This window comes from Meles meles, chromosome 3, assembly GCF_922984935.1.
Source record: "Meles meles chromosome 3, mMelMel3.1 paternal haplotype, whole genome shotgun sequence".
NCBI classification, from domain to species: domain Eukaryota; kingdom Metazoa; phylum Chordata; class Mammalia; order Carnivora; family Mustelidae; genus Meles; species Meles meles.
In genome coordinates, this window is record NC_060068.1 from 92,821,125 (window position 1) to 92,838,428 (window position 17,304).

The window sequence follows — 17,304 nt, forward strand, 5'->3', positions numbered from 1 at the left end:
GTAAAGAAAATTATGACAGCTATTAAGCACATACCAGGTGCTTAGTAAGTAACTGAATGAATACCAGAAATATATAAGCATTAAGGTTTTTAACAAGGAATTCTAAAAATGAAGCCACACTGTTTTCTTTTTAAAGATTTTATTTATTTGAGAGAGAGAGAGAGTGAGAGAGATAGCACAGGAAGAGAGGGCAGTGGCAGAGAAGGAGAAGCAGACTCCCCGCTGAAAAGGGAACCTGACACGGGGGTGGATCCCAGGACCCTGGGATCATGATCTGGCCTGAAGGCAGAAGCTTATGAACTGAGCCCCAAGAAGCCCCAACACACTGATTGTTTCTTATGCATATTGCTATGATAGCTCCTTAAGTGCTTTTAGTATTTTAGAATTTCAAGTATTTCAGTTGTCAGTTTATTCTAAATATCTTATTTTTGTATCAGGGAGCCAACATGTTCTCTTAAAATATAGGATTACAAGGTTTCATTGCATTCTTTTAAATAAAATATTTCAAGTGTATAAATATAGTTAATAATATTATATACGCCCATGTGCTCACCATCCAGCATAAGAAACAAAACACTACAGCTATAACCAACTTAAGAAATAAAGCACCATAGATAAAACACTACAGATATGACCATGATCCAGCTTAAGAAATAAAACACTACAGATACGACCGATAAAACACTCTGTGACCCCTCCCACCAACATTCTCCTTTCCCAGAGGTAATAACTACCCTCAATTTCTTATCTATCATTTTTATACATGTTTTTAAAACTTTTACCACACCTTTATATATCCATAAACAATGGGAGCAGTGATTTCCTAGATTTGTTGGTACACATATAGACTTTTGAAAACTATGTACCCATCTTGCTCATTAAGTCGACACATAATGGTAAAGGATGTATTTTCCAGTTTACTGCATATCAAATGCATCCTTTAAGTATGTTTTTTGTCAAAGCCTTGGAGCTGCATTTTAACTTATTCAGTCTGTGGAAAATATAACCATATAACTTAATTGGCAGAGCCAGTCCTCATTGTCAAATCCAATCAGCCAAATGTGACTTACTCTCTGTCAGAAAAAGTCTAACTTAATTTTTAAATTCAAATAAATGTATTATTATGTGTCCCCATGACACTTTTCTCACTTGTGGATGTTAATTTTAAGAGAGATGAATGGATAGCTAGCTAGGTAGACAGAGAAACTATAAGGCAAGGATCCTGGCCATGAGTTTGTCACCTGGCTGAAATAATGTGTTGCCCCCTTCAGTAATTTTTACTGAAGCTTTCTCTGCTTTAGTCTCAAGAGACTCTCCCTCAGGAGAAATTCACTCTCTAATAGTCTCTGTTTGGTGCCCTGGAGATTTTTAAACCCCAAGGCAATGCATAAGAGTAAGATTTAGCACGGACAAGGAGTAAGCTTTCCTTCTGAAAAGTGGGATACAGATGACTATGTAAGACATCAGAAAGGAGAACTAGCAGACCAGAAAGATCATTTTTAGGAAAGATGGCATACAGAAAAGAGTGAATATGGAAATTAATGTCTTTAAAGCTATCTGTACCTGCACATCCCACTGAAAGCCTTTGTGTTCTCAGTGGCAAAGGTATCCCAATTTGAAAACCACTCATCAACAGCAGGAGCTGGCAAACCAGGATCTACCCACCACCTGTTCTGTGAATAAAGTTACACTGCACATAGCCATACTCGCTTGTTCACGTACTGCCCGCTGTAAGTGTGTTCACACTACCACAGCCAAGTTAAATATGAGCGACAACACTGTGTCTCACAACGCCTGAAATATTTGTTCCCTGGTACTCTGGAGAACAACTCTGCTACCTCTCCTCTATAGCACTGTGTATGTGTTTTTTAAAATTCTCTTTAAATCAAAATTACATATTCACATAATTTAAGGGGCCACATTGTTCTACAAAGCTTATTATGAAAAATGGTTCTCTCTCTCCCAAAACGACTACTTTATATGCTTTCACTTGATGTCTCTGGTTATGGCACAGGCCAAACAAGGGAGTCACGAAAATGTCTGACAGTTATAAAGGAGACTCTGCTCCTGACTCCTTTGCAATATCAAAATAACATCCATTATGATTTCTTTATTTTTCAAATTTAAGCACCGTATATTAACTTACTATTGAAAAAGGATTTACCTCATCCTTCCTGAGACTTAATACTCTCAATATAGTTGTATATCAATATTCAACATTTATATGATTATGAATACACACTATAACAGTAAGTTATCTAGTATACCAGGATTATTTTTCTTTTTCCTACCTAAGCTTTATTTTCCTTGGAAATAATAAGTAAATTCTGTGTATTTTCCAGGTACTTACCTATAATTCAACCTCACTTGTTAAGTTCAGTAAGTATATGTTCATTCAGTCACTCTAATTTTCAGATTGGTACTTCTTCCCTCAAATTTGTCTGGATACTTTTTTCCTTTTTCATATACAAACTCCCAGATCTCAGTTGGGTAGAGAAGTTGCTGGGTTTTCAAACTTCCACAAAGAGAATTTAACAACATCCTTCTCTTTTCTTCAGGATACTTAACCCTGAGATCATACTATTATTTAATATATGGTTCATGTTCAAACTTTACTAATTACCCCAATACTGTCCTTGATAGCTAAGTCTCCCCCCACCCTCCTGCCAATTCAGGGTCACATATTACACTTAGTTGTCATGTTGATTAGTCTTTCTTTGTTGTTCATAACACTGACATGACCTGAAATGTGTTCCAATTTAGGTTTCCCAGTTCTTTCCTCACGATTAGATAAAGACAATGCGTTTTAAGAAATATGACATGAATATTGTCTGATTCTGTGTATTGAACAAGGGGGCACATATGATGTCAAGTTGTTCCACTTGGTACAACTTTTGACCACTTGATTAAGGTGGTATGCACAAATTTATCTACTATAAACAAACCTCCCCTCTTTGTAATTAATAAGTATTCTGTAGGGAGATAACCTGTTTTCCAACAAAATCTGTCTTAATGGTTTAGATAAAAACCAATGATTTTTCCTGAATAAGCTATTACAATGATCACTGAAAAATGGTGACTTTTTTCCAACTCTACTATTTTGCCTACAATTTATTCGTTAGCATCTAATTGCTTCTTAAACAGATTTTCAACTGGGTTATTGTTTTTAGCACCAGCCTCAACTCCACTTTTAGAATTTCCTGGCACTGACAATTACTGAGCATTCGGGGGTTCTGTGATGTAAACCGGGTTGCTTCTGGGCTTTCTTCTCTGCCAGATTAGAAGACATTTTTCAATTGTGCTAAATCTGTTACCACCTGTTCATCTGCTTTCCAGCTTCCAAAACAATGTTGCTGTTTTTTGCCTCTTCAATTTTTTTGACCTTGTAGGTTTATGTTTTTTAAAATAAATCCCTTTGTTGTCATTTTCATTAGGCTTGAAAAGATAAAGTAAATTCATAGTTTAACTTGCTAACTTTGCTTGAAGGTCCATTAATGTTTCCTTGCTTTCAAACTTTATAGAAAGGTATCATACCATATGATCATCTTCTGTAATTTGCTCTTTTTGCTTGACATCATGTTTCTGAGATTTATCCCCACTGACACACACAGCTCTAGGTCATTTATCTTTAATGAATGATGCTGTAACCCAGAGGACAAGCATGCTGCAATTTCCTCACCCAAATCCACTGTATAACCAGAAGTGATAGTGTGAGGTTTGAGGTGGGGGTCTGTTTTTCCACGAGAACATACACTCCATCTTTGCAATTTAAGGTGGCAGGAAAGTGAGGTTACATATGCAAAAATATCCATGTTAAGATATTTCAATTCAGTAACTTATAAAATGAACATCATAATACTGGGCACTGAGAACTCAATTACTTCAATCAGTAATTGTCAGTTACTTGGAGACAATGGTGAAATGGACCTCAAGAATTCAGAAATAAGATTCCTCGCTGATAGTTAACTATAAGATCAACATGTTATAGGCCAGAACAGAGATGTGAAAAGAATAAATGAAAGAATAGCTGCAGGGCCAGCAACATTTGATCATAATATAAGCACTGTAAGAGCCAAGGAAATAATATGTCAGTCAGAATAGGGAAGCAAAGAAAAAAAGACAATCACAAACGCTGAGAGACAAATGGACAAATACACAAAAAGAGACAAATGCTGGCAACCCATACAGTGTATCCCCGAAAGCCTCAACCATCATGTAGCAATTTTTTCTATTCCAAATCATAAGGTTATTCCTAGGATAGAGACAGATGTTGGGAACTGTGGCCAATTCTATTTAAATATTTGCATTCCTATGGTCAGATTATCCTCACTTTGAGATGGCCACAACAGACAGTTTTAGGCCTGATGCAATTAAACATTTATTTTACTTAACTCCCCTTATCCTAATGCCATACCCACCAGGTAACCTATTGTTTCTTTCCTGTGCCAACTGAATTTCTACTGCAAATTAATACACTGAAATTCTGGCAACTATTTCAAACTTGCATGTCTTTTAGTCATTCTGATATTTTTTAGAGCCAGATCACCTCAGACATGGACAAAAGCGAGTTTTGAGCTTTCAGCTCAGATCTTAGAACATGGACAAGTCAACAAGCTACTGTGAGGTATTATCCTACACTACCCCAACCTTTTGCTTGACTACAGCATCATCATCTCCAACTCCATTTTCTACTGGTTTCTAGAATTTCCTCTTCCTTTTTCATGGAGAAAGTAGGTGAGGTCTATCATTACAGCTTTCTTCTACTGTCTGTAAACTTATTGCTGAGTCATGTATTTTGTCAATACTTAGCAATACATCTATTTCCTTTTTAAAGTGGAAAACTTTATTTCGTTTCCTACTATTTTTTCAGTATGAAAGGAGAAGCAATATTTAAAAATATTTGCTACATGTGATTTCTAATGGAATAAACTCGTCGTTCAAAGTCTATTGCATTAATTTTGTGACATGTTAATTCAACTTGTACCACACTGATGAAAACGGCTGTACTATTTTGGCAACTTACAGTAAAATGTGCATTTCTAGGATAGCAGGACGGGCAATGCTCACCTTCAAAATATGTTCACTTTTATAAAGTCATTTTATAGTTGGCTGTCAGAAATTCAATGTCATGGAAACCATGCAATATATTGACATGGCACTGAGATTTCCACTTTTGTCAACAAAAGCCTATCCAATAATGAACCAGCTCTGTGTTAGGTGCCTGTGACAAACTAATGAATGAAACACAATCCTTGTGCCATACAGCTCACCATATAGTCAGAAAAATGGATGAACTAAACAAAGAGTGCTAACACTAAACTCAAACGGCTATACAGCTGCACAAGGCAGTAAGTATAGTTATACCTAGAAAGAAGTAATTAACTCTAGGAGATAAAAAGTTGAGAAAACAGTTGAGGAAAACATCGAAGAATTTTAAAGGGAATTAAGCCCGAGCAGAAGTGTGCCAGCTAGTAAGAGAGGGAAAAGACAGCAAACCTGAGAGATAGCATGAAGATCCTTGGAGAGGAGAGTGAGTATATCAAGTGTAAGGAGAAAAGTAGAAAACTCAGTTGGGCATATATCAGGAGGCCTTGTATGGTCTGCCAAACAATGAAACCTTCTTTTGGCTAGGCTTTCCCAAGAAGTGTGCTTAAAAATTTATTCCTTCAAGCCTTCAAAGAGGCCAGGAGAAAAAATGTGGAGGTCACAGGGTAAGTGTGTGTTTGATTTTGTAACAAACAGCCAATTTTGGAATGTGGTAGTATTATTTTCACAATAACTAGCACTGTATGAAAGGGATGGTTGCTCTAGTTAGAACTACTGTTAACCTTTTGAATTTTAGCTTTTTTCATGGGTGTGCAGTGTAGTGGCATCTCATTGTGGTTTTCCTGATGACCAGAGATGGTGAGTATTTTTTCATATGCTTAGTGATAATTTTCGTATCTTATGAAGTGACTGTTTTAAGACTTTTATCCAATTTTTATTAGCGTTGTCTTTTTTTCTTTTAGGTCATTGAGTTGAGGGGTTCTTTATACAGTCTGGAGTCCTTTGTCAAATACATGGATTGTGACTATTTTCTCCTAGTGTATTGCTTTCCTAATGTTCTCTTTGAATAAACTTAGTTTTTAATTTTGATTAAATTTAATCATCAATGCCCTCTCCCTTCTGGATAGTGCTTTCTATGTCCTGCCTACCTCAAAGTTGTGAAGATATTCCACTACGTATTCTTCTAGAAGCTTTATGAGTTTTAGTTTTTCTGTTTAGTCTGTGCTCCATCTTACACTAACATTGGTACATGATGTTAGGTAGGGATCAAGGCTTATTTTTTTTTTCCACATGGATATTAAGTTCTTCTAGCCCCATTTCTTGAAAAAACTTTCCATTTGTAATTGTGTTCCTTTGGTGCTGCTGTCAAAAGCCAACTGGATGTATAGTGTCTATTTCTGGATGCTCTATTCTTTTCCATTCACTTATTTATATATCTCTATGCCAGTACCATGCTGTCTTGATTACTATAGTAATAACTACAGAGTAAATCTTAATATCAGAAAATATAAGTCCTCTAATTTTTTTCTCCTTTTGCATGATCGCTTTCAGCTACTTTAGGGCCTTTGCATTTTCAAATACATTTTAGAATTCATATACATCTTGATGTCTACAAGTCTAATGGGATTTTTATTGGATTTGTATTTGACTGACTCTCTACATCAGTGGTTCACAAAGTATAGACCAGTAGCATCAATATCACCCTAGGAACTTGTTATAAATGAAAATATTCAGGCCTTACCCTAGATCTAGTGGGTCAAAAACTCTAGGGCTGGGACCCAGCAATCTGTGTTTTAACAAGCCTTCCTGGTGATTCTGACGCACAATAAAGTGTAAGACTTGCTGCTGCAGATCAATTTGGAAGAATTAACATCTCAGCAATATTAAATATTCCTACCCACGAACAGACATTTCTCTCCATTAATTTAGGTCTTCTTCAATTTCTCTCACCAGCATTCTGTAGTTTAAGTGTACATGTCTTGCATACATTTTGCTTAATTTATATCAGGGTATTTTATGTTCTGGTGCTACTGTAAATGGCATTTTAAGCATTATTGGCTAGCTTTTAACCATAGTGTAAAGGTGAAAGGGACAAAAGTATCTTCAGGGTGGGAGTTCACTAAAGTAGAGAGCTCAACTGATTGGTAACATCTTGAAAACTAACTAATTTTAACAGGCATGCAAGATTACAGGGTTGTTTCCAATGAACTGCTACAGGCATTAAACAAAGCAACTGTGAAGACCACTAAAAGAGAGACAATCAGATGTGCTCTCACATAATCTTGTCAAACATTTTCTACAATCCTGACAAAAAGATCAAAATATGGGTATCCAGCCTATGGCTCCAGCTGCGAAACTCAAAGAGGACAGAGTAACATGTTGAACCACATGAAGAACATAAGATAAACAAAATCTAAACTGTGGCAAGTTCTATAGGTGAAATGGGCTGGGTTTTTCAACAGATAAACGTAGCAAAAAATAAGAGGGATGGAGGAGAACCACACAGATTGACAAGAGATTTAAATCAAATATGAAGTTTTTACAAAATGGACAACTCTAAACTATAATGTACATCTGAGTGGTCGAATTAGTTAAAACTGAGAAAATGATCATTGTAAAAGTCAAGTTTGGGGTTTCTTTTGAGGGAGGTTGTACTGATACAGGGCATATTATTCTGGAGTAGATGACAGAGTTCTGTTTTTGACTTGTGTGGAATTCACCTTATAATAACCCATTAAGCTATACATTTAATTCTTGTGCTTTGCTGTATACTTGTCTTATTTTACATTAAGTAGGTTTTACTCTCTTAATACAACTATGTAGAATCTGAAATTTGACAGCTTACAAGTTTTAGTGGTAGAGCAGTGTTTGGTGATGATGAGAACTAAGGTGTGGCTATCAAAGTGGTTGTTCACTTGAGGTAGGGATATTAGTGTGGATGAAGTAAAAAAAACAAACAAACAACAACAACAAAAAAAACTGAATGGCTAAGACTTGGGAAGGCACTGAAGGAGAAGTCTGTAAGTTTGGTTCTCATCTCCGCTATCAGTATGGGGAGTGACCTAGACGTTGGCAGAGACAAAAATTATAAACAGGGACAGGAAAATATACTTAGATTGCAAAGTTACTACTCTCCCTTGGGCCCACAAAATGAAACAATACTTTTGCAAGTGACTAGGGAAAGAAGGGCATTTGAACCCACTTTGTTTCTGTGGGTTGTGGTAAAATGAGCACAAAGAGCCTCAGTACCTTTTAGACACAAACAAATTTCAGTTGAGGCTTTCTGGCAGAGAAGGGTCCTAAGAAAATATGAAAGATGAAGGATAATCTGCTAAAAAAGCAACAGAAATTCCTGAAACAGAACGGAAAAGATCAGCAGGGAGAGAAAGGGGTGTGTGTGTGTGTGTGTGTGTGTGTGTGTGTGTTGGGACGGTACAGAAGAGCACCAAGAAGGGTGAGATTGATAGGACTTTAGAAAAGAGGCAAGGAAAGGCTTCTTTTCAGTTATTCAAGAATGTGAGCACCATGGATGGAATGACTTGGTCTTATTGTTCTAACTAGAGCTTGTGTGAAAAACCTGAAATTTACAGAGGTGGGGTTTTAGGCCTAATTGCTTCAGCTTTTCCATCTAATCACTTTGTATATGAATGTTTCCAGGGAAGAAGCCTTTTAAAGTTCTAAGGATGGAAGAATCATCTTTAGTTCTGAAAACAGGAGTTCTTATGGTCAAGAGAAGGGGACTCTGGAGGGCTCCTCAATGATGCCTCCCACTGTAAACCATGGGGATAATTCTGAATCTTGGATCACAATGACTTTTCTTCCTTTTTATTCCAAGGTTCACTGATATTAGAAAGAATATCTGACAAGAATAGGGCAGGGTCAAAGTGGGAGCAACATTCAAAACTAGAAATGGGCTTAGAGACCATTCAGACCCTGGCCTAACAAACATTAATGGGGTCAGCATAGAAGAAATGAAGCACAAGTATGCCAATTTCTGAGTCATCATGAATTCTTCCCTGGAGTACACAACAAGTGGGGCCAGAGTGCTGGAGCCCATTTCTGTTGTCATCCGGGTTGTAGTAGTGATGGCAGAGGGGAGAGAAGATGGGAGGGAAGTCATAAATAGAAGAAATGGAATAGGCAGTACACTAATGAATCTGGAAAATTTCCTCTTTTGAAATACATTACTTCTTACAAAAAAACTTCAGAATACTTTATGCTATTGTTTTAAAATGAAAAATTATGAAATGTTTTAAAAATATATACACCACAGCATTGCTATACTTTATATTCTGTAAACTACCAAAACTATGTTTCTGAAGTTTAAAATAAAAATTCAACTATTAATTACTGAGTGTTTTATATTACATGCTAATTGTATATTTTAAAGTTTCTCCAGATACTTGATAGAGTTAAATGTATATGAGATTAGAAAATCTTACACTTGCTAAAAATTTAAGGGCAAAATGGACAGGACCACGAGATTCAGTGTTTCTCAGACTTTTCACCAAACACCCATATCAGAACAAAGCTCCCAGGAACTAGGCAAAATGTTCTGATGCAAACTGCTCTAAGTCTAAACTTTCGAAAATGTATTTTGTTTTGTACTGCATTTTTATTTCATTTAAAAATTCATATGAATTTCATGTTATATTCCATAACTTGTGCATTTATTTTATTATAAAGACATTTTAAATTTTCTGAGGAGTAAAATTAACACTCTGGAAGATGCATATATTTATTCTGAGGCTCTATGTAAACTCCCAATTGAGAAACACAGCATTATAGAAACATGCTATTTGAATATTTTCATTATGTATTCTTACCTCCATAGTAGGTGGAGTCTTTCTTGTTTTTCTAATCCAAGCTAGAAAGAAAAATGATACTTAAATGTAAGTTTTTGATAATTTGCACAAGCATTTATTCATTCATGCATGAAACAAATATTTATTAGCACCTGTTACATGTTGTTTTAGGCACTGGGTATACAAGAAGGAACTAAACATGAATTTCCTCCTCTCCTGCAGCACTTACACTAGTGAAAGGGAGCAGAAAACAAATACACAAACATATGATGTCAGGTCGTGATATTTATCATAAAAAAATACAATAGCATAGGGAGTTTATTAAAGAGGGGACAGTCCATATCTAAAATCAGACCTCGTAATTGTCTGAATTCAACTGAGTGCCTGATGCCTTATAGCAACAGGAAGGAACTGGGGCAGGTGCCTCTAGGGAAGTGTATCAGAATCCCATGGAAGACATACATATAGTACATCATTTAGGAACAGAATCAGATCTTCTGGGTTCAAATCCAAGCTTCATCACTTACTAGCTGTGTCACGTGGGGGAAGCTGTTTAATTTTCTAAAAAACAGATTACCTATCTGTAAAATATAAATTATAAAAGTATCTACATTTTAGAATTTGTTGTGAATGTTAAATGGTATCTATAAATTCTTAGCTTAGTCTGGCATACAGGAAGCATTAAATCTAAGTTAATATGATTATTATCACTAGTAGTCCATAAACCTATATTTTTTTTATAACAGACTCAAAAATGCTGAGATTAATAATATCTGCTTGGCCCATGGGGATAGACAGAAAACTGTGAGAAAATATACTTTAGAAATTTGGTCTTTAAAAAGCAGAAAACTGCTCGATCACTTTAGGTGATTTAGTTTTCATCACAAAACTGTAAGGTATCCTTATTTAATAGAAAAATTAAATAACTTTCTCAAATTTACACGTTAAGTAGTAATGGTGTCATTTGAGTCCAGATTTGACCCTGTCTCTAGCTCCAAAAGCTACCCATGATCTATCTACTAAGCAGCCTCACCAATTTCAGTAAGAAACAAGCAAAGAACACACAACTAGGAAGAGGAATAGGGCATAACCTTAATTACATGCTGGAAAGTAAGAATTACTAACCCCATTTTACAGATTGGGAAACTGAGGTTCAGAAAGATTGAGCAATCTGCCTAAACTCACCTAATTAGTGAGTAACAGCCTGGGAATCAACCCCCTCAGGCTCTAAAACCTGAGCTCTGCCTGCTAACTAGCTCCCTTCTCTTCCTACCAGCTCCACCAGCCTGCCTTCTGTCATCCAAGTCATAGCACCAGGAACTGTCCTCATGACAAGCCCAGTACTGAATGGCTGTTGGGGTACAGAGAACAACATTCAACTGCAGGCCTTGCACTGATTCCATAAATGTATTTTTAATACAGTCCCAGCATTTTAACCTTCTCCCCTCTAACTTCTAAGTTTTTACCCCTGTTGTTTTCCGCATTCTCTTTCTCCTTATCTTCCATTACTATTTGGTCCATTTCTAGCCACAACTTATACAGATTTTATGTTCCTTGTTAGGTTTGTAAGGTTGTCCGGGGCAAGATGCATCCATGGGGGATTTATGTTTCTACCACTTAAATGTCTCCAAACAGTAGGTACTTAATACAGCTGTTGAATGAATATATTCACTATAAAATACTTCCACTGTATGACTATTTGTTGTAATGGAACTTTTGCCTGTGTTAGAAAATCCAGCTCGGCAATAGTAAAACTCCTCTGTGCAATAATGGAAATTAGTGCTTTATGGAACTTTCAACTGCCTCTTTATGGTCAAGTTAAGTTACTTAACTTTATTTATGGACATTTATTTTTCTAGGACAGAGGCTTCTTTTGAAATAATTCAACATGAGCCGTATACCTCTAAAAGGTTTTAAGCAGTAAATCTTTAGTTTTAAAGTAAATTAGAAAGTTAATTCAGAAAAATCAAGTGCTAGGGCAGGGTCAGCAAACTATATAGCCCGCAAGCTAAATTGAACCCAAGGTTTGTTTTTACATTTTTAATTGGTTGAAAAAAACATTAAATGAAGAACAATATTTCACGACACATGAAAATTATATATAGTTCAAATTTCAGTGTCAGTAAGTAAGGTTTTATTGGAACACAGCCACACTTATTTGTTTACATATTATCTATAGCTGCTTTTGTACTACACCAGCAGAGTTGAGTAGTTGTAACAAAAATAGTAGAACCCACAGAAGCCAAAACATTTATCACCTGGCCTTTTAAAGAAGTTTGCCTGCCTCTGTACTAGGGCTACCAATAAGTAAGGCCTTGTAGCAAGAACTATCTGTCTTGATTCAAAAATACTTTCATATTATCTAAAATAAAAATCATTATTATTTTTAAAATAAAAACTATTATTAAATATTACACTTTTTACTAATGACTACCATGTAACTTGAGAGTCTGTGACCACCTATTACTGGCATGAGATCACACTGAAAAAATAAAGGCACAAAGCATACTTACTATTACCATGAGAAAGACAACTTAAAACAATAATCTGTCCTATGGATGGTCTATAAAGCAGCACTTTCAGATTTTTGGTAAGGTTAGAAAAATACTTCAACAGAGTCTCAATAATTTTTATAAATCCCAATGTAAATTAATAGATTGAGTAACTCTGGTATGTATTTTCTAAAGTTTACTGGTTTTGTATAAGTTTACAAAATTCATGCATGGAAGAATGCAATATAACTTGGATAATGTATTAAGAACTGCCTAGAATAGTCACCCTCATGGGACACACTATTCTCTCAGGAAAGATACAGGACTTCCTTAGCTCTGTTTTAAATGGCTCAAGGAAAAAGATCTTTGTTTTATCTAGATAAATAAATGCAATTGCTGAGATAAATTTGTATAATTCTACAATAACCAGATACTTGTAATGTTCTTGAGATGATGGTTGATGCCAATTTACTGCTATGTATCCAATAAAGGGTACAGCTGGAAATATTCAATGTGATCACTCATTTATATAATATTCCCTCACTTTCCCAATCACTATATGCAACTAAGGAAATATCCTGCTGAAGGTTGGCAAAGGTTAGGAAGAGGAAGGAATAAAAATAAGCATTAATATCAAATCATTATATTTCTTTTTTTTAATCCTCATAACAATCTGGAATTGAACCTCTATCCAATTATAAACTATATAATGATTTTGCCATTGCTAATTATATCTGTATGGTGGATTCTGTATCAGTCTTCATTATAATGTAACCATTGTTTGAGTAGAATTTAGCAAGATAACTGGACAGTTTATGCCTTAAGATCTTAGCATTCTTTCATCAATGTTCATTTGCATTCTCATCAGTATGCATGAGATTTTCAATGAACTTTAATACTCTTATTGGAACATAACACACTATAATATGCGTAAAAGTGAGCATGCAAATTAAAGTTCCCATTAATCACTAAGAGAGACTGGAAGAAGCAAGCAGGAAAATACTTCATGAAGCATACATTCTTCAAATTTCCATAAGCACTGAAAATGGCTAACACATTCTGAGAAGCAGTACCAACTGGGGTTAAGATAAATGAGACATTTATCACTAGAGTCAGTAAGGTGACCATTCAGAACTAAAATTATGGAGAGCTTGTCAACAGTCTGCATCCAAAAGATTACATTAGAAATATGTGTTGTTTACTTCACTCAAGGAAAAGACAACACTATACTAAAGCCTCATCTTTAAAAAAAAAGATATCTGCCAGTTCTGGGTGTGTACACATTACAAAAAACTATAAAAATAAGAATCCATATTTTTTAACTGTGAAAATTCTTCAAATGACAGAAAATGAGTCACTTTCTGATTACTGACCCTTGGGCATATCTTAAGGATATTATTAGATTTAGTTGGCACATTTAAGTTAAATATTTTGTAATGCTCATGATGATTACTGTTCTTTTTTCTAAATCTATTTTATTGAGATATAATTTATAAACAATGCAGTAAAACCATTTTAAGTGTGCAACAATTCTGAAAAACGTATACAACCTTCTAACCAGCACCACAATCAGTATACAGAACACTTCCATCGTTCCCATAAGTTGTCTAATGTCTAACCACATGCAAACACCCACCCTAATCCATTCACAGGCCCTAATTATTTATTATTTATTGCTGCACTTTCTGTCACTGTTGATTAGTTCTGCCTTATCTACAATTTCATATAGATGGTTTACAGTATGTACTGTTTTGCATCTTATTTTACTCAACATAATATTGTCAAAGTTCATCCATGTAACTGTGTCTGGAGAACAGTCTTTTAAGGTAGGCTCCATAGCCCCCGTCTCTGTCACATGCCCTGTGACTTACTTCTAACAGTGATAACAGGGCAAAGGTGATGGGATGTCTATGAGTGCATGATTATGTTAGGTAGAGTTATAGCATCTATTTTGGTGGAGCCTCTCCCTTCCCGGCTGTAAGGGAAAAACTGGCCATGTTGGAGAATCCTATGTGGCAAGGAACTGCCAGTGACCTCTAGGAGCTTAGGTTGGCCTCTGGCCAGCATCAGGTGAAAACCTGAAGCTCACAGTCCTACAACTGCAAAGAAACGAATGCTGCAAATAACCACACACATGGGAGGTGGATCCTTCCACACTCACACCTCCAGATGAGAAAGCAGCCCTGGCTGACACCTTGACTGAACCCTTGGGAGATCTTAAGTAGAGAATCTATCTAGGCTGTGCCTGGATTTGTAACCACAAAAACCGGGAGATGATAAATACGTAGAGTTTTAAACTAAGTGTATGGTAATAATTATATGGAGCACTAAAAAACAAATATGATGAGCATAGCAGCCGTTCATTCTTTTTATTGCTATGTAGTATTCCACTTATCGAAAAATGAGTGTGTTTACCACTCACTTTTTGTTGGGTGTCTGTGCAGCTTTCAATTTTGCACTTTTATGACCAAAGCTGCTATGAAAACTTTGGGTACCAGTGTTTGGGTAGACCTATGTGTTTATATCTCGGAGTTAATATCCAACAGAACTTCTGGATTATAAAATATGTGTATGTTCAAATCTATAAAGATTTAATAAACTATTTTCCAAAGTAGTTGTACCATTTACACTTCAGTCAAACTATTTATGAAAGTTTCAAGTACTTTACACCCTCTTTAACACTTGTATCATCATTCTTTTAAATTCTAACTAGTCAGTGTTATGTGTTGGTGAGAATGTAAACTGATACAGCCAGTCTGGAAAACAGTATGGAGGTACCTTAAAAAAAAAAAAAAAATAGAACTACCATATGATCCAGTAATCCCTCTTCTGGGTATATATATCCAATGGAAATGCAATCACTATCTTAACATGGTATCTGTCCTCCCATGTTCTCTGCAGCATTACTGACCATAGCCAAGGTATGGAAACAACATAAGTGTCCATTCACAGATAAATGAATAATGAAATTGTGGTGTGTGTGTGTGTGTGTGCATATATATGTATATGTGTATATATGCATACATACACACACATAAAATATACATATACATATATATTTACAATGGAATATTATTCAACCTTAAAAAGAAGAAAATCCTGTTATTTGTAACAATATCAGATAAACCTAGAAGATATGGTAAATGAAATATACTAGACACAGAAAGAAAAATACTACATGATTTCATTTTTATGTGGAATGTAAAAAAGTTGAATTCATAAAAGCACAGAGTAGAATAGTGGTTACCAGGGGAAAGTGGGGGACATGCTGAGTGAGAAGCCCCACACCATCCCACAACCTTGAGATCATGACCTGAGCTGAAATCAAGAGCTGGACACTTAATGGACTGAGCCACCCAGGTGACCCAACACTTAGGTATTAATTTAGTAAAATATGTGCCAGATCTCTAAACTAATAACTACAGATGAAAAAAATGAAGGATAGACCTAAGGAAATGAAGAAAAGATGCTGTGTTCATAGAAAAACTCAATACATTCCCAACGAAAACTGATCTAATAATTCAGTACATTCCCAATGAAAATCCTGGAAGGATTTTTGGTAGTAACGGATAAGATGATACTAAAAATCATATATAATGACAAAGGGACCAAACTAATTAAAACAGTTTTGAAAAAGAGATTGGAGGATTCAAATTACCCATCTCAAGCCTTACTACAAAGTCTCAGTAATCAAGACAGTGTGGCATTGGGAAAAGGACAGATCCATGGAGAGAAGTGAGAATACATAGCGCACACCTACATAGCCAAATGATGTTTAACAGAAGTGTAAAGATACTGTGAGAAAAGGATGGTCACTTCATAAACAGTGCTGGGAGAGTAGTTAAAACCATAAAGACAGAAAGTATAATGATGGTTGCCAGGGGCCAGGGAAGGGTAAGGAAGAACAGAGAATTATTGTTTAATGGTACAGAGTTTGTTTTACAAGATGAAGAGTTAAGGGGAGAGATGGTAATGATAAAGTCAATGTATTTAATACCACTGAACTGTACACTTAAAAATGGTTAAGATTTTAAGTTTTATGCTATGTTATTTTAACACAATAAAAAAATAGTACTGGAAAAAACTGGATATCCATATAAACAAAATTGATACCTACGCCATACCAAAAATAGATTAAAAATGGATCAAAGATATAAATCTAAAACCCCAAACTATAAAATTTCTAGATGAAACCACAGGAGAAAATATTCATGACCTTGGGTTAAGCAAAAATTTCTTACAACACCAAAATTATGATTTATCAAAGAAAAAAATGATAAATTGGACATCATTAAAATTATAAATGTGTGCTCTCCAAGAGACACTGTTAAAAGAATGGAAAGAAGGCTGGGGCAAAAAGATGTGCAAAGCACACACATAGTAAAGGAATTGTATTGAACATAAATAAAATAAACAAGTTGGGAAAAAAAATGAACCAAATAAAAAATTTCTGGGCAAAAGGTAAGAATAGACACTAGAGTAAAGAAGATATACAAATGTCAGACAAGGTCATGCAAAGATGATCAGCATCACTAGGCACTAGGGAAATAAAAATTAAAACCACAATGAGACACTACAACGTACCTATTACATGGATCAATCTAGTGACACTGACAACACCAAAAGCTAGTGAAGATTAGGGGCAACTATAACTTACCATTCTTGGCTAATGGGAAAGCTAAATGGTATAGCCATATTAAAAAACAGTTAAGCAGTTTAAGTTGAAACTCTTCTTGCCACCTGACCTAGAAATGCCACTTCAAGTAGTTACCTGAAAGAAGTGAATATTTATGTTGATATATTTATACCTGAATAGAAATATGAATTTATATAGTGGCTCCAGTTATAAATGCTATAAACTGTAAACAACCCGAATGTCCTGCAGCTGGTGAATGGACAAGCTGGTATATCAATATGATAAAATTCTACTCAGCAATAAAAAAGGAATAAACTGCTGATTC

The 17,304-nt window shown here is 35.4% G+C and overlaps 1 protein-coding gene across 1 annotated transcript in view; it reads right to left on the reverse strand.

Annotated features, from left to right (window-relative positions):
- NDUFAF2 (NADH:ubiquinone oxidoreductase complex assembly factor 2) overlaps nt 1-17,304 on the reverse strand; it is a 168,968-nt gene that overhangs the window by 34,756 nt on the left and 116,908 nt on the right. The window contains exon 3 of the mRNA XM_046000040.1: nt 9,873-9,913. Coding sequence (XP_045855996.1) covers nt 9,873-9,913 — 41 coding nt within the window. The remainder of the gene's footprint in view (nt 1-9,872; nt 9,914-17,304) is intronic.